General features: G+C 44.5%; 1 protein-coding gene across 1 annotated transcript in view; it reads left to right on the plus strand.

Moving 5' to 3' along the window:
- The first annotated feature begins 1737 nt into the window (after window positions 1-1737).
- The window catches only part of LOC119975646 (serine-rich adhesin for platelets-like), a 134088-nt gene continuing 114754 nt past the window's right edge, over window positions 1738-21071 (plus strand). The window contains exon 1 of the mRNA XM_038815428.1: window positions 1738-1916. Within this exon, the coding sequence (XP_038671356.1) occupies window positions 1847-1916 (70 nt within the window). The 5' untranslated portion in view covers window positions 1738-1846. The remainder of the gene's footprint in view (window positions 1917-21071) is intronic.

A 21071-nucleotide genomic window follows, 5' to 3' on the forward strand; every position in this document is an offset into this window, starting at 1 on the left:
CAATCACAACAATGTCAGCCAGAATCTGCGGATGGAGAATCAGAGTTATCGTTTCAGGTCAATGACCTTTCATCAGAACTGAAACTGTTTGAAATTGAAAAATTGTGAAGGAAGCATAGAAATGGGGTAAAAGGAGAGGGCTAGGGAGGAAAGAACAAAAGGGACGGTCTGTGGAAGGAAGGCTGGAGTGATGAAAGGGCAAAGGGAACAAGACAAACGGGGGTGATAATGGAACAAGTAAAGAAACAAAATATGGGTCTCGTGGAGGTGGAAATAGTAACAGAATCATGACCTGTCTGAAATTTGGGAGCAGTGATTATGATCTGAAACTGTTGAATTTTGTGTGAAGTCTGGCTTTCTTTTACCAATGCCAATTTGGAGATGGTTTGTCCTTCTCCAAATCTGATACATACAGCAGAGATACAAGTAGAAAAGGAATGATAGTGTGCTATGGTCACAATCATAAAGGCAATGTGCTATTTGGGCAGAGCTAAAAGGACTCAAGAGCAGTGGAAAAATGAATGTGAGGCTTAGTGGTAGCATTCATGTTAGGACCTTTGCAGAAGACGCTCCTGGAGCAAGATCTGGTGTGCACCACACAGCTGATCCATTATAGTAGATGGAGGTAGGAACTCCCGAATGGATGGACGGTCAGAAGGCTGGCTGACCCCAGCCATCCAGACTGGTTTCGGGCAGGGGACAGTCCCATTGATAGTGGAGATCCAGGGACTACATGATAGGTTGTCAGCGAGCCTCCAGCATCTGCAGGTGGAGGAGTGCAACCGCATGCAGGAGCAGGAGGTGGTGCCGGCCATCCGTGGCACCCAGGCCAATACTGCAAGGGTGGCATTTGTGGTGGAGGCCTGGTGGCAAGGGTTAGCATTTCCAAGGCACCAATACAGCCTGTGTCACTCTGCAGAACCAGGGGTCAAGGTGGGTGGTCAGTGGGGTGCGCAGCAAGATGGCTGCCTTGCAGGTCGCGCAATGGCAGGCTGTGTCTGGAAACCAAGTCCCCTGAGGGGTCACCCCGAACATGTGGCACCCCCCCCCCCACCCTTGGCCTTGGCAGAGGCCCTTCCCCCGCAGCCAGCCTTGTCAGTGTCAGGACTGGCAGATCACGGTCCGCCTCTCCGCGTCCTACCTCCTCCCTCACCCTCATCAGCCACGGCGCCTTTTTCTCGAGTTTTCTTTTTATAAATTTAGAGTACCCAATTCATTTTTTCCAATTAAGGGGCAATTTAGCGTGTTCAATCCACCTACCTTGCACATCTTTGGGTTGTGCGGGCAAAACCCACGCAAACACAGGGAGAATGTGCAGTTTCTCGAGTTTTAAGAGCACAACTGTACCTCGCCGTCAGGAATTCCCCCAGTGGAGGTGGAGAGGACTGGGTCAGGCCCACTAATGATATGTAAATGACATTTACTGTACGGTGGAGTAGAACGCATTGTCGCCGCTGTTGAGGCACTGTAGAATAACAATTTGGCGTGAAACCAGCGCCAGCCACGATTTCGCCGTCAAAACTGATTGTCCACCCAATCGCATTTTGTTATTCCGGCATCAGACAACAGGGAAAGGATGTCAGCACAAGGGAAGTGTAAGGCACAAACCTGCGGTTTAACACTGACACGCACATAATTGACAGGAAGATAAAAGGTGTAAACAATAGGAGACAGGAAGAACGTTGTAACTCCACCTCAAAAAAAGGAATATAAATGGCAACCCGGAAAATAGTTTCAACTCTGGCATAACTCTGACACCTGTTTACTCGTTTCAAGCGATACTGTTTAGTCTTTCTGCAGAAAGAGCGTTTGAGAAGACAGAAGTGTTACGGAGGCTGGGTCCAAGATGCGGCTTTACTTCATTTTGTTATTTGCGATGGCTCAGAGGACATGCAGAGCAGGTCTCTGTCAAATGGGTAAGAATTAACTATTGGAAACTGTAAAAATATCGTTATGTCTTCGGTTTTCGGAACAACGCTTCTTAGAAGTGTACTGAACATTGCTCGGGAATGTTTAACCAGCCAGATCGCTTTTCATTTGTGATAAATTAATCTTTCATTGAACAGTCTGAATTCCTCATTTTGAGATTTCTCACCAGTCTGCAGTGGCTGTTGGTAATTTTTGCATTTCTCGAAAGCCTGTATTGAATACACGCAGTGAAGATGAACGGACGTGAGGTGGTTTTGAAGTTCTTGGTGAAATTGTTTCTGTCCAGTTATTTACTACTTCAATTTTTGGCGATTAGTTTGTGATGGGATCAACTTTGATTTATTCTGTTTTTTATTATCTCTTCACACCTGAGAGTGTGAAGGATCAATTCCGAGCCACAATCAAGTGTCCAATCACATTCAACCGAGCGCTGTTCAGAAGCAAACATGCTCCCGACACCGAATATCGGAAATGGCGCCAGAAAATGCTACAAATTCTCAGCAGGTCTGACAGCGTCAGTGGAGAGGGGAACCGCGCTAATGTGTCAGCTCCAGGATTGAAAAAAATCAAACCTAGAAAATGGAGCAACAGTAAGCAGAGAGGCAGGAAAGAGGGTGTGTGTGTGTATATAAAAAAGGAAAGATGTGTATGTAATAGGGAGGACGGGGAAGGTAATTAAAGAGCGATGATGGTGCAAGGTAAAAGGAGATGGTACTGGGAACAATATGAAAAAAAAAAGAATCCAGGGGAGATGTGAATGGGGATAAAACAGAATAACACCAACAGCTATTGTCCAATAAAAAAAACAAGCAGTGGTCATGATCTGAAATTGAGTGCAGTGTTGAGTCCAGAATGTTGTAAAGTGCCTAATTTAAAACATGTGATGCTATTCCTCAAGCTCGCATGGAATTCCACAGGAATGAGTGTCGGAGGCTAACAGCAGAAAGGTCAGAGTAGATATGGGTTGGAGAATTATAATGGCTGGTAATCAGTAACTCAATCACACCTGCATCTTGAATGGCAGTTTTCCACCAAGTGGTCACCCATGATGCATTTGCCTCCCTAACTTGGAGCAGACTGCATTGTGAGCAGTGAATGTTGTGTACCAACTTGAAAGAAATAAAAGTAATGGTACATCAAACAAAAATACTACGAAGGAATGTTTCAGGTTTTGGGAGAGCAGGGAGGATGTAAAAGGACAGTGTGGTGATATGCCTGTGATTAATATTGCATAAACTCAGCAATGCCACCTCACACCAGCAGGTGGCATCAGACATCAGTTATGTGACATCTGGCTATCAGGAATTGGTAGTAAGGCATACACAAGTGCAGTTGCACATTGGGTCGTTCCAGAGCAAGCTATTCTGTACAGCATTCTACGTTATCCTTCCGTGTGTTAACTAATAAGTCATAATTTTAAGTCATCATTCTGAGTAAGTCATCACAGTTCTGTATAAATCATTGCAAGGACAAGACAACAGAACACAGCATGGTACCAAGAGTGTTGATCATTTAATGAAACAGCAGAAAAGACAACGGAAAACGAGCCGAAGAATGAAACAGAATAAAGAAGATTCTTCAACCAACCAAGTAAACTACGCCCTGTGGCAACTCAACGCAATAAAAGACAGTGAAGCTCGAGATGATGGAGAGTTTAAAGGCACCCCACCAGCTTCAAGTATAGTGTAGATCACTGTCCGTGTGGTGTTTACACATTCTCCCCATGTCTGCGTGGGTTCACCCCTGCAACCCAAAGATGTGCAGGTCAGGTGGATTGACCATGCTAAATTTTACCCCTTAATTGGAAAAAAAATTGGGTACTCTAAATTAAAAACAAAGCATAGGGTAACATAGACAAAAACTGATACGTTTTCAAACAGCAATTTAAGCTCTATGTTTCAACCCTTGGCCTGCAGACACAGCCTTACGCGAGGTGCATTGCGTTGCTGCTCATGGTGGCAGGTCCACAAGCTATCGAAATCTACAACACATTTGCTTTTGATAGCGAAGATGAAAGCAAGAGCTATGATCAAGTGATAGAGTACCTCGATTAGCATTGCTCTTCCAAAACGAATGAGACATTTGAAAGATATAGGGCGAAATTCTCCGACCCCCACGACAGGTCGGAGAATAGCGGGAGGGCCTTCCCGACATTTTTCCCGCCCTCCTGCTATTCTCCCCCACCCCCCGCCCAACTCCCGACCTGGATCGCTGCCGCCGTTTTTTTACGGCCGGCAGCGATTCACAGCTGTTCGATGGGCCGAAGTCCCAGCCCTTTACGGCGTTTTTACGAACGGCAAACACACCTGGTCTGGCCGTTCGTAAAAACGGCGTCACAAACTCGCTTTTCATAACCATGGCACCGATTGGCATGGCAGTACCACGGCCGTGCCAAGGGTGCCATGGGCCCGCGATCGGTGGGCACCGATCGCGGGCAGCGGGCCCGATGCCCACGCACTCTTTCTCCTTCCGCCGCCCCGCAGTATCCATTCGCGGGGCGGCTGAGGGGCAACCCGGCCCGCGCATGCGCGGGTTTCGCGCAAATACGCGATGACGTCATCCGCGCATGCGCGGGTTGGAGTCTTCCAATCCGCGCATGCGCGGCTGACGTCATATGACGCGTCAGCCGGTGCTAACTCCGGCAAGCGGGCTTAACGATATTCGTTAAGCCCGTCATGCCGGAGCCTACGGCGTCGGGCTGCTAGCCCCGACCGGGGACCAGAATCGGTTCCCGGTCGGGAAGGGGCGCGCTGGCGTCAAACCCGCCCGGGTTTGACACCAGCTTTACGATTTCTCCCGTTTTGGGAGAATCGCGCCCCTATTTTTTGTACCCAGAAACCTGCATCTTTTGACAGTTTGGTCACTGACATGAGGCTGAAGGCCCAGTCCTGCAATTTCCGTACACTAAAATCTTCAATGATCCGTGACCAAATAGTATTTGGCATATCAAATGACAAGCTCTGTGAGAGATTGCAGGAAGATTTGATATTGGATAAAGCAATTAATATTTGTCATGTGAGTGACTTGGCTGCACAGCAAATTGTACACTCAGCTCGAAACATTTTGGCGGCAACATGGAGGATGACACCAGCACCATCAGCACTGTGATGCAGTTCAATAAGAAATATGGTCTCAGCGGGGGTGGCAATTTTAAGTGGTCTACAGAAGCCACCCTCTTGTGCCAGAAATGTGGCAACCGTAATGGCCCCTGGCAATGTCCAGCATATGGAAAAGTATGCTCCAGGTGCAGCTGAACAAATCATTTCGCGAAGCAATGTTTTTCGCATCCTTCAGTAGACCAAATTAGAGCAGTTAATGCAGTGGAGGAGATGGCTCTAGAAGAGCAGTTCTTTATTGATTGAATTTCAGAAAAGGGCCAGTGCAGTCTAACCGAAATGAGTGAAGAAATTCTTCGCATTTTACAGACTTTGTTAATGACATGGACTCTGAAGATGAGTCCTTTGATAAATCCTATGAAAACTATGCAAACAATGAAGTAAGCAAAGGTCCGAATGATGAGGCGAATATGAAACACGAGTAAAGCTGTTTTGCGGGAGAGATCGCACACTCAATGAGGGAGCCTGTGCAGCACTACGTCAATGGTTTGGCAGGAATGATGAAGTGAAGGGATGTCCAGCTAAGCCGCACCTCGAGCAGTGTAAATGCTCTGAGATGGCATACGTAGAAATGGGCAGCAAAATTGCAGCAGCAGACACCTCAGCTAAAATTATGTAGCTCCGAACCTACTGAAAACAGGAAATATTTTACAAATTCTGAAGAAACTAGCTCCAGAAGCATGAGGGGAACTATCAAAGCCCCATGAAGAAGTTCCGATAGTGGACTCCCCAAAAAGTAATTCCACAACAGGGGACTTTGAAGAGCAAATGCATATTGCATCCATATGCAATTCTATGGTGATGGGTGACATACATCATAATAAATGACAGGGATGAACCATGGCCTGCATCCATATGCAGCGCCACGATGACAGTTGATACTGAATATATGCAGTTTCATGCCATTGGATGACGTACAGAAGTGAAGCCAGCACGTGATGAGGATGAGTCCCCACTTGGGCTATCTGAAAAACATTAGGTGTACATAGTGATATCGAGTGATGAGGAGCCATCACTTGGGGCTCAAACATAAGATGAAGGCACAGCACCCAGTGTTGGCGATGCTAATCCTACCCAGATACCAGAATGTGGGGTAATCCGTCCCAGATACCAGAGGATGAGGCTCTGCAGATGGTCGCTGAAGGTGCTGACTTAACTATCACCACACAGTCCCTTGGAAGCATGTTGACACGAGATGTCTCTGCAGACAACCCACAACACACTGATTCTATGGCACAGGCCAGCGACAAGATGCGTGCCACCAGGGCCAAACCAAAGACGAAAAACACTCAAACGATAGCTCACAAAAATGATAAAAGGAGCGGTCGCATATTGGCACTAAAAACAGAAAAAGAGGAAAAGAGGCAGAGTGGGGGATACTTTGAGTCCCACCGAGGACACCAAGAAAGGAGACACTGACAATGTGACTGACAGACCGGAGACCACACAACAGGTCAGCAGCAGAGAGCATCGCGAGAGCACAGAGCAATACAGCAGCCTCGCGAGAGCACAGAGCAATACAGCAGCCAACAGCATTGAGCAAAGAAACAGAAGAAGCTGAAAACACCAGGATGGCCTACACGAATACCAAGTGCCAAGGCGCATCGTGTAAAAAGGCTAAAATAAAAGACCGGCACGGAACCAGTCTTCAAAAAAACTGACAAAAGCCCTGACAACCAGTGGGGTGATTCCGTGAGGGAGGCACAATGAGCTGTGCACAAGGGACACACGCCTGCAGGCATATCATGTCTATGGACGCATTAGTTAAATCTGTTTGAACATAAACCACATATGTAAAGATATGAATCATGGGTTTGTATATAAAGACCAACATCGTCAAATATGATATGCTTGCGTGAATAATATTGCATACACTCAGCAATGCGACCTCCCACCAGCAGGTGGCGTCAGACATCAGTCATGTGACATCTGGCTATCGGGAGTTGGTAGTAAGGCATACACAAGGACAGTCGCACATCGGGTAGTTCCACAGCAACCTTGTCAGTATAGCATTCTGTATGTTATCCTTCCACGTGTTAACTAATAAGTCATCATTCTAAGTAAGCCATCAGCATGTATGAATCATTGCAAGAACAAGACGGTAGCACGGTAGCATTGTTCGATTCCGGCTTGGGTCACTGTCTGTGTGTAGTCTGCACATCCTCCCCGTGTGTGCGTGGGTTTCCTCCGGGTGCTCCGGTTTCAGTCCAAGTCCAGTCCAAAGATGTGCAGGTTAGGTGGATTGGCCATGATAAATTGCAATTAGTGTCCAAAATTGCCCTTTGTGTTGGGTGGGGTTACTGGGTTATGGGGATAGGGTGGAGGTGTTGACCTTGGGTAGGGTGCTCTTTCCGAGAGCCGGTGCAGACTCGATGGGCCGAATGGCCTCCTTCTGCACTGTAAATTCTATGAAGACAACTGAACACAACAGACAGGTGTTGGTAAAACACTGTAGAAAGGATAGAAGATGTTGGGAATTTCTTGATGTGGAGATGCCGGCGTTGGACTGGGGTGAGCACAGTAAGAAATCTTACAACACCAGGTTAAAGTCCAACAGGTTTGTTTCAAACACGAGCTTTCGGAGCGCAGCTCCGAGCTGCGCTCCGAAAGCTCGTGTTTGAAACAAACCTGTTGGACTTTAACCTGGCGTTGTAAGATTTCTTACTGGGAATTTCTTAGTGGACCAAGATGATATGTACCTAGAAACATAGAAGCAGCAGTATGTTACTCGGCCCTTTGAGCCAGTTCTGCCATTCATTATGATCATGGTTGATCATCAAATTTAATGCCCTGATCCTGCCTTCTACTCCCCCCCCCCCCAACCATATCCCCTGATCCCTTTACCCCCAAGAGCTATATCTAATTCTTCTTGAAATCAGACAACCCGTTGGCCTCAACTACTTTCTGTGGTAGTGATTACCACAGGTTCACCACTCTCTGGATGAAGAATTTTCTTACCTCAGTCCTAAAAGGTATACCCCTTATCCTCAAACTATGACCCCTAGTTCTGGACTCTCCCAACATCTGGAACATTCTTTCTGAATCTATCCTTTCTAATCCTGTTAGAATTTCTAAGTTTCTATGAGATCCCCTTTCACTCTTCTAAATTCCAGTGAATATAATCCGAAGCGACTTAGTCTCTCCTTATATGACAGTCCCTCCATCCCAGGAATCAGCCTGGTAAACCTTTGCTGCACTCCTTCCATAGAAAAAACATCCGTCCTCGGTGGGACTTCCGGTGGCGGAATGTAGGAGGAAGTCACACATTGGGGGGCTCCTGATCGAGGCTTAATTTTTTTGAGTTTGATGCCTGGTCCCAGGGGGAATTTTTTTAACAATTGAGTGCAGGAAGGCATAAGGAAGGGGGGGATGTCGAAAAACCAAAACAAAGCTGTCATGAGGAAGGCAGTGTGTGAAGGTTCGCCGGAGAGTGAAAGGGTCAGCTTTTTAGCTGGAGAGATGGCGGAGGCTGTGTCGCTGGGTGGGGCTGCACGGCTTACGGCAGAAAAGATAACCAAAATGATGGCTTTGGAACTGGAGAAACTGTTTTCAAAGCACTTGAAGGTGATGAGGAGGAGATGATCATAGAATTTACGTAGAATTTACAGTGCAGAAGGAGGCCATTTGGCCCATCGAACCTGCACCGGCCCTTGAAAAGAGCACCTCATTTAAGCCCCCACCTCCGCCCTATCCCCTTTATCCCCGTAACCCAATAACCCCACCTCAGCATTTTGAACACTAAGGGCAATTAGAATGGACTCTGGGAGAAAAGCGGAGCACCCGTAGAAAACCCACGCACACACGGGGAGAACGTGCAGACTTCGCGCAGACAGTGACCGAAGTCGAGAATCGAACCGGGGACCCTGGAGCTGTGTAGCAACTGTGCTAACCACTGTGCTATCGTGCTGCCCATGATGGCGGCGCTGAAGATGCTGGTGGAGCAATTTGAGAAAATGAAGGGAATGGAGGAAGCCATGTCGCAGCACAGTGATTAGCTCACCTTGATGGGTGAGGAGAGTGGTCGGGGTCAACAAAGGGCTGTGAACTAAATTGCAGGATCTGGAAAATAGATTGAGGTGGCAAAACCTGAGAACCATGGGCCTGCCTGAAGGGTCGGAGGGCCCGAGGCTGACAGAGTACTTTTCCAAGATGTTGGCGGAGTTGGTGGGAGAGGGAGATAATCCTTCCCGGTACGAACTGGATCTGGCTCATTGGTCATCGGGGCCTAAACCAAAGATGAATGAGCTGCCAAAAGCAGTGATTGTTTGCTTCCACAGGTACCATGTTAAGGAGAAGGTTCTGAGTTGGGCGAAGCATAAGCGGGAGCTGCAGTGGGCTGGAGCTGGTATACATATTTACCAGGGCTTAACCGTGGAGTTTTCAAGGAGGCAGGCAGCCTTCGGCATGTCGCGCGGCACAGCGATCAGCTCACCTTGATGAGTGAGGACATGGCACTGTATAATAGTGGCGTGCGATTTGGCGCAGTGTACCCAGCTAAGTTGAGGGTGACTTACACTTTTATTTCGATTCGGTGGAAGCGGCGGAGGTTAGTATGTTTGCACTGGATTTGTCTGTTTGAAGGGGATATGTATTTTCTTGTTGTTTCCCTGGGACTGGGTGGGGGGAGGGGAGGGGGGCCTGGACAGGGGCTCCCACATTAGCAAGCTTAAGTTGGCTAGTGAACGGAGGTGTGGTGGGGGACGGGCTGCGGACATTGGATCCTGGTGAACAGGTTTTGATGTGCCTCGGAGGTGCGAAAAGCTGGGAGGAGTAAAGGGATCGGTACTGGGTGAGGTGTTTTCAAGAAGAAATGGATGGGCGGATTCTGGGTGGGGGTGAGAGGGGTTTGATGGCAACAATGGGACGGGCAGGCAAAACCCAGTGGGCAGGGCCCGGAGTTATGATGATCATAGATAGGAGGGGTGAGGGTTGGGGGAGGGGGGGTGGGAAGAGACCCCCGGTTTGGTTAGTTATGTAGAACGTGAGAAGGTTGGGGGGGTAGTGAAGTGCTCAAGATTGTTTGCGCACCTAAAAGGTTTAAAGGCCGATGTGACGATTATGTTACAGGAGACATATTTGAGGGTGAAGGATCAGGTGAGGCTCAGGACAGGCTGGGTAAGCCAAATGTTTAACTTGGGTTTCGACAGTAGGGCGCGGGAGGGATAGCGGCTTTGACCAGTAAGAAAGTGAGGTTCCAGATGGAGAAGGTAGTGGCATACCAGAGGGTAGATATGTGATAGTAACAGGGGCATTGGAGGCGTTGGAAAGTGTGTATGGCCCTGTTATAGGCCAGGGTTTAGAGAACCCCAAAGTATATCATGGAGTTCACCTGACCCACAACTTTTAATAGATTGTGGTTATGGGAAACACAATGGCCTACTTTATAGGGGTGATGCAACAGAAATCTACAGTACTTTTAAATTAAAACAATGTTTATTTATGAAACCAGTTAACACTTTATCAACCCACAGTAAACATCTTAACAACTATCAACACAAATAAATCCCCCAAAGAATACAATACTCTTTGAGTAACTCTTAATCTTTCCTTGCAACATCCGTAAGACAAAAATAACCCTTTTTACCGAAAGACATAAGGTTTAACTTCTCTACTGAGAACAGTTACCATGTTGAAATCACCAAATGAACATTCATAAGCTTGCAAAGATTCATACACATCTTGCTGTGACTGCAGCTTCTCCAAATCTAAAACAAAACTAACACACCATGTAGCTGCAAGTCAAATGCGAAACTGAAAATCGCTTATTGTCACAAATAGGCTTCAAATAAAGTTACTGTGAAAAGCCCCTAGTCGCCTCATTCCGGCGCCTGTTCGGGGAGGCTGGAACAGGAATTGAACTGTGCTGCTGGCCTGCCTTGGTCTGCTTTAAAAGCCAGCTATTTAGCCCAGTGTGCTAAACCAGCCCCTGTGAGAAAGTAAAAGCAGACAGACAGCCCAGCTCCACCCACACTATGACATCACTGATAAACACCTATTTCTTAAAGGTACACCCACTACAGCTATTTTATAAACCCCCATTTCTTAAAGGTACACTCACATGACACCTCCCCCCAAGAAAAAAACCCCATTAACTTCAAGATGGTTTCATTTTTCACCTTTTCACTTTCCTTGGGCAGCACGGTAGCACAAGTGGATAGCACTGTGGCTTCACAGTGCCAGGGTCCCAGGTTTGATTCCCCAATGGGTCACTGTCTGTGCGGAGTCTGCACGTTCTCCCTGTGTCTGCATGGGTTTCCTCTGGGTGCTCCGGCTTCCTCCCACAGTCCAAAGACGTGCAGGTTAGGTGGATTGGCCATGATAAATTGCCCTTAGTGACCAAAAAGGTTAGGAGGGGTTATTGGGTTACAGGGATAGGGTGGAAGTGAGGGCTTAAGTGGGTCGGTGCATACTCGATGGGTCGAATGGCCTCTTCTGCACTGTATGTTCTATGTTCTTTAAGAAATATGGACAATGAATATACGTTCTTTTTCAACAAAACAAAAGACCCAAAAATTTAATAACTCAGTCCATTATTGTTCTTCTTCCTCCGACTGGAATCCTTCTTGATTAACAGTCTCTTTGGACAAGAAGGTGATCCATCCATTCCTCTACGCCTCGGCATTTCTCTTTAAAGTCAGATACTTCAGTTCAATCTGATCACAGAGTCCCTTGTAATTCTCCAACACAGAAGCATTGGTTATCACAGCTTTCAGGCAGTCAAATGCTTGTTGACACGCCGCTGTCCACTGACATTTTTGACGTTTCTTCAGCAAGTCCATCAGTGGAGCAACCACGCTGCAAAAATTTGGCACAAATGTTCGATCAAATCCACTCATGTCAAGAAATCGCATTATTTCCCTTCGTCTCGATGGTATTGGAAACTCCTCAATAACTTTTGTTTTCACATCCCGTGTGAGCATTCGACCCTGTCCAATTGTATGGCCAAAGAAAGTGACTTGGGCTTTTCCAAATTCACTTTTGGCTAGGTTTATCACCAAACCCGCCTCCTGAAGTCAATCGAATAACTCCATCTGTGCTTTAAATGTTCTTTCCACGACTGGCTAAAAATTACCAGATCGTCGATGTATATCGCACAATTGGCTAATCCTGAAATTACTTTGTTAGTTAACCGTTGAAATGTGGCTGGAGCATTTTTCTTGAAATTTGAATTGGTATATACCATTTGGAGTCACAACAGCTGAAATCTCCTTCACGCTTTCAGATAAAGGTTCCTGCCAGTAACCTTTAAGTAAATCCGGGGGTTTGGAAATAAAAGCTGATTGTCCCACTTTCTCAATGCAATTCTCCAAACGTGGAATAGTATAAGAGTTTGTTCTTGTAATTGCATTAACCTTTCTATAGTCCACATACCACCATTGGGTACCGCCCGGTACTCTACTCGTTGGAAATTAGAAGGATGTGAGGGGATCTTATAGAAACATATAAAATTATGAAGGGAATAGATAGGATAGATGTGGGCAGGTTATTTCCACTGGCGGGTGAAGGTAGAACGAGGGGGCATAGCCTCAAAATAAGGGGAAGTAGATTTAGGACTGAGTTTAGGAACAATGTCTTCACCCAAAGGGTTGTGAATCTATGGAATTCCTTGCCCAGTGAAGCAGTTGAGGCTCCTTCATTAAATGTTAAGATAAAGATAGATCGTTTTTTGAAGAATAAAGGGATTAAGGGTTACGGTGTTCGGGCCGGAAAGTGGAGCTGAGTCCACAAAAGATCAGCCATGATCTCACTGAATGGTGGAGCAGGCTCGAGGGGCCATATGGCACACTCCTGCTCCTAGTTCTTATGTTCTTATGTTCTAACTAACCTGTCCGGGGGAAGTTCAACCATATGGGGGCATTTATGGGCTTTTGATATCCACAAGTGCTGAGATTATAGCATCGTACATCTTTACATCCTAATCTATCTATCACAGGTGTGCAATACTCCTGACAGTACAACCCTCCAAGGCCAGTCTCCCACACAAAGGGGGGCAGACTGGCCTATCAGCTGTTATATTCAAATACCGTCCAAATACCGAAGCATCCCCTTGGGATCCTGTTACATTACATGCATAACCCGACATTCCAAAACCCGTGTGTGCATCATATATGCCCTTTAAGAGCATGTGTCCTTTTATGTAACAGTCCAAGCAACAATGTCCCGAATCTGAGAATGTGGCGAAATGGTGTCCTTCTCATAGTTCCTGCAGAAAGTGGTCTTCTCTTTTGTTGCTTTCCCATGTGTGATCGTCGGTGGGAGCTCCCCATTTCGAAGTCCATGTGGTCGGTCTTCCTGTCCCCCCTGTGGGGGCTGTGCGCCTTGTCTCGGGCGCCGGCCGGCATCTTCGACCATGTGTAGAATCTAGGAAGGAGGTTATATTAACCCCTCTAGTGGGGGGGGGGGGGGGGGGGGGGGGGGGAGTTAGATCTCTTTAAATTCTTTATACAACTTCAACTGGGTTTCGCATTTCCACCTCGGCGAGCCTTTTACAACTACCAAGACACAGGTATCCCCTGTGCCATCCGCGCCATACAGTCCTACCCATCGAGGCTGCAAACCTGCCCGTTCTGGAAGTACCTTGACCATTACCTTATCCCCCACCTTCGTGTTTCGGATTCGGATGCAATCCTTCTCCTCCTTCCGCTCTTTCATTCTCTGCATGTCTATCACCTCCCCCTTTAGGCTCTGCAGCTGCTAGCCAGGAGTATGATAAACTTAAATACCTTTTTCCCTTGCGTTGCAAACCTCTGCGCCCCCTTGCTCGCATTGGGCACAGACTATACGCTGCTTGATTCTGGCTATCTCTTTTAAACCTCTACCACCACCAGTATCTATACATTTGCTTAATCTTGTTATCTCCCTTGATGGGCGCTATCCCATGCTAAGGCTTTTCCTAAGATTTTTCTTGTACACTGTGGAGCTACCGAATGGTTTTTCTTTACACCAGATTTTGTTTCTGAATACAGTTCTTATTTACTTCATTTAGAATATTAGGAAATAGAAGTTTAAAGAGGAAATGGGATAGAGTTTATTACTATCTTTTCAGTCTATAAAATGGTCAAAGTAATTGACTGAGTGTTCTTCTAACTTTATCATGAACATTCTAAACACCCATTTTTCCTGCTAGTGACCTGTCTAGGTCGCTGGAAGAGGACAAGGTGAGTAAAAGTCCTGTGAGTCATCGGGCACTAGGACCCCAGTGGAGCTGTGCCATATCAATTTCAATGTGTTAGTTTTGAAGTAATATTTCTCGATAGAACTCTTGACTATGCTCCCGAGTAAAATATCTTTTTGTTTTTATGCTAAGACCAAATTTGTTCTGAATAGACTGATTTACAAAATCATAATACTGGTCATATTCGGTCCCTGTGTTTCTGGCCCCTTACTGCCGCAATGCCCCTCTCCGCTATCCCAATATAAATGGAAGGGTTTGGTCAGGTCTGATAACCCTACAGCTCGGGCTAAAGTGAGGGCATGTTTTAATAGCGGTATCCTGCTCAGTCCCCATTCTACCTGCTATTGGGATTGTCTGCCCACTGTGGTCAGTGCTTGCAGCGGCCCCCCAAGCCCTGAGTACTTGTACACAAAGGCCCTACAGTAGTCGAATAGCCCCATCGCTTTTCTTTTTTTTTTAATTTAGAGTACCCAATTAATTTTTTCCAATTAAGGGGCAATTTAGCGTGGCCAATCCACCTCGCCTGCACATCTTTGGGTTGTGGGGGCGGATCCCACACAAACACGGGGAGAATATGCAAACTCCACACGGACAGTGACCCAGAGCTGGGATCGAACCTGGGACCTCGGCGCCGTGAGGCTGCAGGGCTAACCCACTGCACCACCGTGATGCCCTGCCCCATCGCTGTTCTGACCCCTTTAACTATCCGGGGTTTTGGAGTTACTGAGATGGCTTTCTTTCTATCTGCTGGTAGCCCCATGACATTTAGCACTATCCTTTCTCTTTCTCTCTCTCTATTTGTCTCTCTGACTCTCTCTCTCTCTCTGCCTGTCTCTTTGTTTCTCTGACTCTCTCTCTGTCTCTTTGTCTCTCAATCTTTAATAACATTGCAAAAACAGTTCTAAGTTTCAAGACGTTTTATCTGCTGCTCTGTATCCAAATCTGATTTATGGAATGCTGTCGTCTGCTGAATGCGCTTACACCTTGCTGGTTATTCCTCACGTTTCTAAATGAATTTATTTAGAGCGACCTATTTTGTGACTTTGGACCTCAAATTTTGCTGCTCGGGCTACGTTCTACGTTTATTTTGCTAATTAGACTGACGAGAGTTTATAATGAAATCTATATTGAATCACAGCCATCAGTGGCGGACTGGGTCTAAAAATATTGGTTGCCACGAGACAAAGTGGGCCCACCCACAACTACAATGCTATCATTTAATTTTCATAACGAATAAATAAAATTTTCAAAAAATAAATATGGAAAAAAGGGTATAATTAAATTTTTTGTGGAAAAAATGTGTATTTCTTAGTAATTACAGTGTACATGTACTGTACATATTCCTGGCAGTAGATACCAAATGTAAATACAGAATGTTATAATTGAATTTTTAAAATTTTTTAAAGTAATTGGTTGATATTTTTAAATAGTTTACTGCACAATTTACACATTAACAGATAGTTCAAAAGCACAATTTAGCATTGCATGCAGTCCACTATATTAAGAGCAATCGTTTGTGTTCGCTAGATGATTGTGCGAATCTGCCAATAATTGCTTCTGCATCCAATTCATCTAACAATTCCTTTTCAATGGATAGCAACATGTATGATTCCAAATTCTCCTCAGACTGCGAATTTCTTAACCTTGTCTTTATGATCTTTAGCTTTGAAAATGTCCTCTCACATTGGACTTGAGTAACTGATAGTGTGCAGATGACTTTATAAAGTGCATAAAGGTTATCATATGCCTTGTCATGAAGTCTGTTGGATGCCAGAATTTTTAGTACACACGATGGGTAAGTGCTGCAAATTTTACAATTGTTGCAACTGGAATCCATATTCTCACCATCATTAAGCAATAGCTTTAATACATCAAAGTTTGAAGCAAAAGAAAACAATTCCAATATTACTTGATCTTTGCTGATTTGTGGAAACAGCTTAATAATACCTTCCAATGCTTCATCTTCAAGGCCCTTCTCTGCAATAGTTTTAAAATTTGCTGGGTCCAAGCAGGACAAATCTTTATACAACTGTTTGTGTTGTACAAAGCGTGATTCTAGTGACTGGACAATGCGATCCATTATTAGGTTAAACACATTTACTCGAAAATCAGCTAGAGAATCTGAGGAATTTCTTTCATCATCAATAAGCTCATCTGCCATTCTTTTCTTCTTCCTCTGCCTCTAAACTGGCAATGCTGTTTCCAACGCATCAATTTCCAATGTTTGATTTTCATCCATATTCATCTGTGAAATCCTGTCATTGCATTTATTTACAAATTCCAAAGCCTTGCTGTGAACGTTATCAAATGTTCTTGTCTGTTCCTTCAACTTTGTTGTAGCTGAATCTACCAAACTCCATGCAGTAAACATATCTAAACCACTTGTCTGTAGATAACTTGATAACGGGGTTGTAGTTTCAAATATATACAAGTAAGTAAATGCTGTCAATATGGTTTCAAACTTTAGAAGACTTTGAAGTAAAACATTTGCTTCATGTTTTGTTTTTGCATCAAACTTTTCTGAATCTTGTATCATTGATAAGCATGTCAATAGATTTACGAAAGTACTGGCAGCGGCATCATCAAAACGTCCAAATATAGTTGTTGCTGCATTGTATTTGGTCTGACCATCTGGTCTCACCAATTAGCTTTAATCGTTTCATTTTTTCTTGTCCTAGATGTTTTCCAACAACTTCTATCCAAACAGCCATTCTCTTGTATGATGCTTTCACAAAAGTTGCTATATTCTGGAGCAAATTGAAAAAAGGAACTGAAGGCACACAACATTTTGTTGTTTCAGTTATCACTAAATTAAAAACATGGGCATAGCACCATATATGAACATGTTGATCAGGCACATCAGCAATTTTACTTTGTAAACCATTATACTGGCCATGGTAGCTTGCAGCACCATCTGTGCTATCAGATAAACATTTTTGGGGGTCAATTTTAAGATGCTGTAATGTTTCAATCAATAGATCAAAAAGTCCCTGTCCTGTACCATCATTACTTGGCACAACTGAAAGTAGTCGCTCACAGATAATACCTTTAAGCACATACCGAATAATAATGCTAAACTGATCGATGGATGAATTATCTTGTGTTGAATCAACCTGAATAGAATAATATTTTGCTTGAGAAACTTCATGACTAATTCTTTCTTGTATCATATTCTTCATAATTTTGATTAACATGTTTATAGTTGTTTTACTCAGGTATGTAACAAGTCCACCACGGCCTTTACTTTGAGCCTTTCCTTGTTGCTCTAATCGTTTGATTTTTTGTTTAGACTTGTTTTGCACTGCAGAAACGTGAGCTGCCATAATGGGGTCATATTTTGCCATCAACTGCACTGTAGCTAAAAAATTGCCATGATTCAGAACCTCATTATCTAGAGTGTAGGTCGATTCATTTCTGTGACCTCGAAAAGGAAGTGCTTGCTCGCCTAACATCTTTATGATGTCTATAATCCTCATGACAATACTTCTCTGCTTCAATACTTCTTTCCTTTTAATTAGTGATGCTGCAAAAAATGTATCTAAGGTGCCATCATTAACCACACTGATATATTGCTGAGCATTTCTGACATGTGTTGTTGTCGATTCATGTAAAGTCAAGCTCTGGCTAATACGCCTGTAGTCACTAAAGCCACGTACAAAGGGTGATGGATTACAAGTGTTGGGAAACTCAAAGGCTAAGCAGTATGAACAATATAAGCATCTATTTTCTTTGTTATATGTTAGCCATTTTCTTGGGACTGAGTTATTCATAATTTTCCTCTCATAGAAATGAGCATCAAATGGCAGATCATCAAGTGGCTGAAGTGGATGTTCAGCAAAAAACTGTTTTAGCTTCGCTCGTGATGGATATTGGAAGATTCCAGTAATTGATCTTTCATTTTCTTGCATAGGTTCATTTACAGGATGTGCTTCAGAAACCAAGTCATTTATGCTTGAAGGAATATCTGATTCCCTGTCACTAGTTGAAGCTATGTGTTCAGATGTTGCAACTACAGGCAGTACAGATACCGGAACAAGGAAGCCAGAAAAAATATTGGGCCAGGGTTGATTAGTAATGGATGCACTTGTATTTGTCTCTACATTCAAAGTAGCTCTTCTCTGTTCTTGTAACTCGCATGTCATTGCATCATCACCATGTGCATTGTTTCTTGCTTCTTGATTATTTGTTGCAGAACTGGATATTGATGTGGATTGTGCTTGTGGTATTATGAACTCTGTAATAGGCCTGCATCGCTTGGCTGATTCCTTCCTTTCTGCTTCTTTTTATTCTTTGCGTTTTAGTGACACAGATTTATGCTTTTTCTTTTCCATGCTGGTAGGGGTAATATTCCTGAAATAAAAACTTAATTAAAAATAGCCCACATTGGGAAAAATGAATATTGATGATTGCAAGAATAACTTGAAGGAACGCCAGATAAACGCCTACTTGATAAAAAATATAAAATAACTTACTTACACTTCAATAGGCTATGTTCATTAGTCAATACTACTGTGGCCTATGCAGCTTCAGAAGAGGAGACAATCCACTGTCCAGTGTTCACACCAGCAAGCAACTGAGACAACTGTTGAAACTTAGAAGTTTGGTCCGACTATAGTAAGACATTAAGAATGGTCCCACGACCAAAGTTAACATGTCCAGTTTGATACCAGTGTAGTGTTACAAGTCGCAACTCTTTGAGTTTACCGATCATGGCTTATCACTTCCATATCTTTGACCTCATGATTCACTGTCAAAGGTACCGCTTCTCCTTTTCGGTGACCTCACGACCCTATGTACTGCTTGATATCCTTTCAAGTTGCCGACCATCTCAAATCACGAACTGTAACTTTATCTTTAAATTCACACACTTGCTGAAAACTCTGGATTTCCAACTATGTCCGACCCGGGTGAACCAGCACCCCCCCCCCCCCCCCCACTCCTTTTCACATCCGTTTAACACTGCTTCGTTCCTTCATACACTGAGTGAATATTTGTTTGTTTCTTTATTGCATTTTTATTTGGTATTGCTCTTTTTAAAAACAATTATATTTTATTAAGTTAGAATACAAATGTCAGGAAAGAAGTTGGAGATTTATTTATCTAATTAATTATAATTTTTAAGAGCCCTTCAGAGATTCACGGGCCCCTTCTTGGCTCTCCGGGCCCCGGACCGGTGTACCGGCTGAACCAATACTACTGCTTGATATCCTTTGAAGTTGCCAACCATCTCAAATCACGAATTGTAACTTTATCTTTAAATTCACACACTCTTGCTGAAAACATGGAATTTCCTTAATTATGCCCGACCCGGGCCCCCCTATTCCACATCCTTCCACTACCTCCCCTGCTTCGTTCCTTTTCATGCACTGCTTATTTGTGTCATGTTCTCTTTTTTTTCTTATTCCTTTTTAGTACTAAAACAGCGGTCTGTGTTTGTTTCTTTATTAAATTTTTATTTGATATAGGGGGCCCACTTCATCAGGGGCCCACTTGCCATCGGGCAAGCTGACACCCTGGCCAGTCCGCCACTGCCAGCCATACACTCTCAATTTAAACTCCACACCAAATACTTTCTGTGTTATTGGCATTTTTCTTTCATTTGTCCTGAATCTTCCTAATGTAAGCGCCTATTACCACACACATCGAATTTTATAGAGTATATTTACCAACTGTTGCTTTTATACTTAACATAATTGCTACCATGCTTTGTTAAAATTACATGAGCCCCAGGAATTTGAGCCCAGGCTTTATACTGGAGTATGGTACTCTGTGTCCTGCTAAGTTTCACTTGGGCAACCACCTCTGCCATGTGCCTATGGAAAATGGCCGGACTATTGTGACACCCTTGGGGTAGCCTAGCCCAAGTACACTGTTTTTCCCCTACGATAAAAGCTAATTCGTCCTGATGCTTTTCCCACACTGGAATAGACCAGAATCTGTTGGCTATATCTAATACTGAAAACACATTCTGTTTTGGGCGAAGGTTATTCTAAATATTTGTCAGATTTGCCACAATGGGGTATTTCCTTACCGCTTGCTTGTTTACGCTGGTGTAATTTACCGTCAGTCGGTACGAGCCGTCCGACTTCCTTACCGGCCAAATTGGGGAGTTAGTGGGTGAGTGGGTCACTTTACCATCTCCTGAGCTTCACATTCTTGCACTATCTCCCTTACTGCCTCAGTCGCTTCCCTTTTTATGGGATTCTGCTTATGTGGTGGGTGTGGGTCTCCGGTGATGGTGACTGGAGTCACCTTCAGGCTCCCACAATCTTGCTTGTTCCTGGCCCATACTACTGGATATGCTTGTACTATTATTCCCCACATCCCTTGCTGCCCCCAGTCAGTTGTGACTGAAGCCATGCTGTGGACGTGATGCCAGACCTTTTTGTCCCCCCTATCTACATTGTGTGGCCTTTTCCACTCAATGACCTGTGTTTTAGCGTTTATTACTGCTCCCAATTGCTCTAGCCAATCTATCCCTAATATAGTTCCCTCAGCAGTCTTACATACCCAGATTTGGATTCTTACAGTAAAATCCCTGATTTCTAAAAGGGTGGGTTCGCTTAATGTGGCCACACGGACCCCATCCCCCACCTCCCTGATCTGAGTTGTTTGACCAGTTAAGGGTAAATCTATATCGGTGATGGATATTGAAGCCCCCGGTATCTATCAACATTGTGCACGGCTGGCCCCCTAACAGAGCATCAACAAATATCCGGGAGTCCCTTTCTTTACTCGTGAGGGCTGAAATGTGTCATTGCTTTAGGGCGCTGAACATTTTTGCTAAATCCTCAGCTGAAACCTGTATTACCTGATCCTGGGGGACTCAATCCTCCACTGTCCTTTAGGGC

The sequence above is a fragment of the Scyliorhinus canicula genome, chromosome 13 (genome assembly GCF_902713615.1).
Source record: "Scyliorhinus canicula chromosome 13, sScyCan1.1, whole genome shotgun sequence".
Lineage (NCBI taxonomy): Eukaryota > Metazoa > Chordata > Chondrichthyes > Carcharhiniformes > Scyliorhinidae > Scyliorhinus > Scyliorhinus canicula.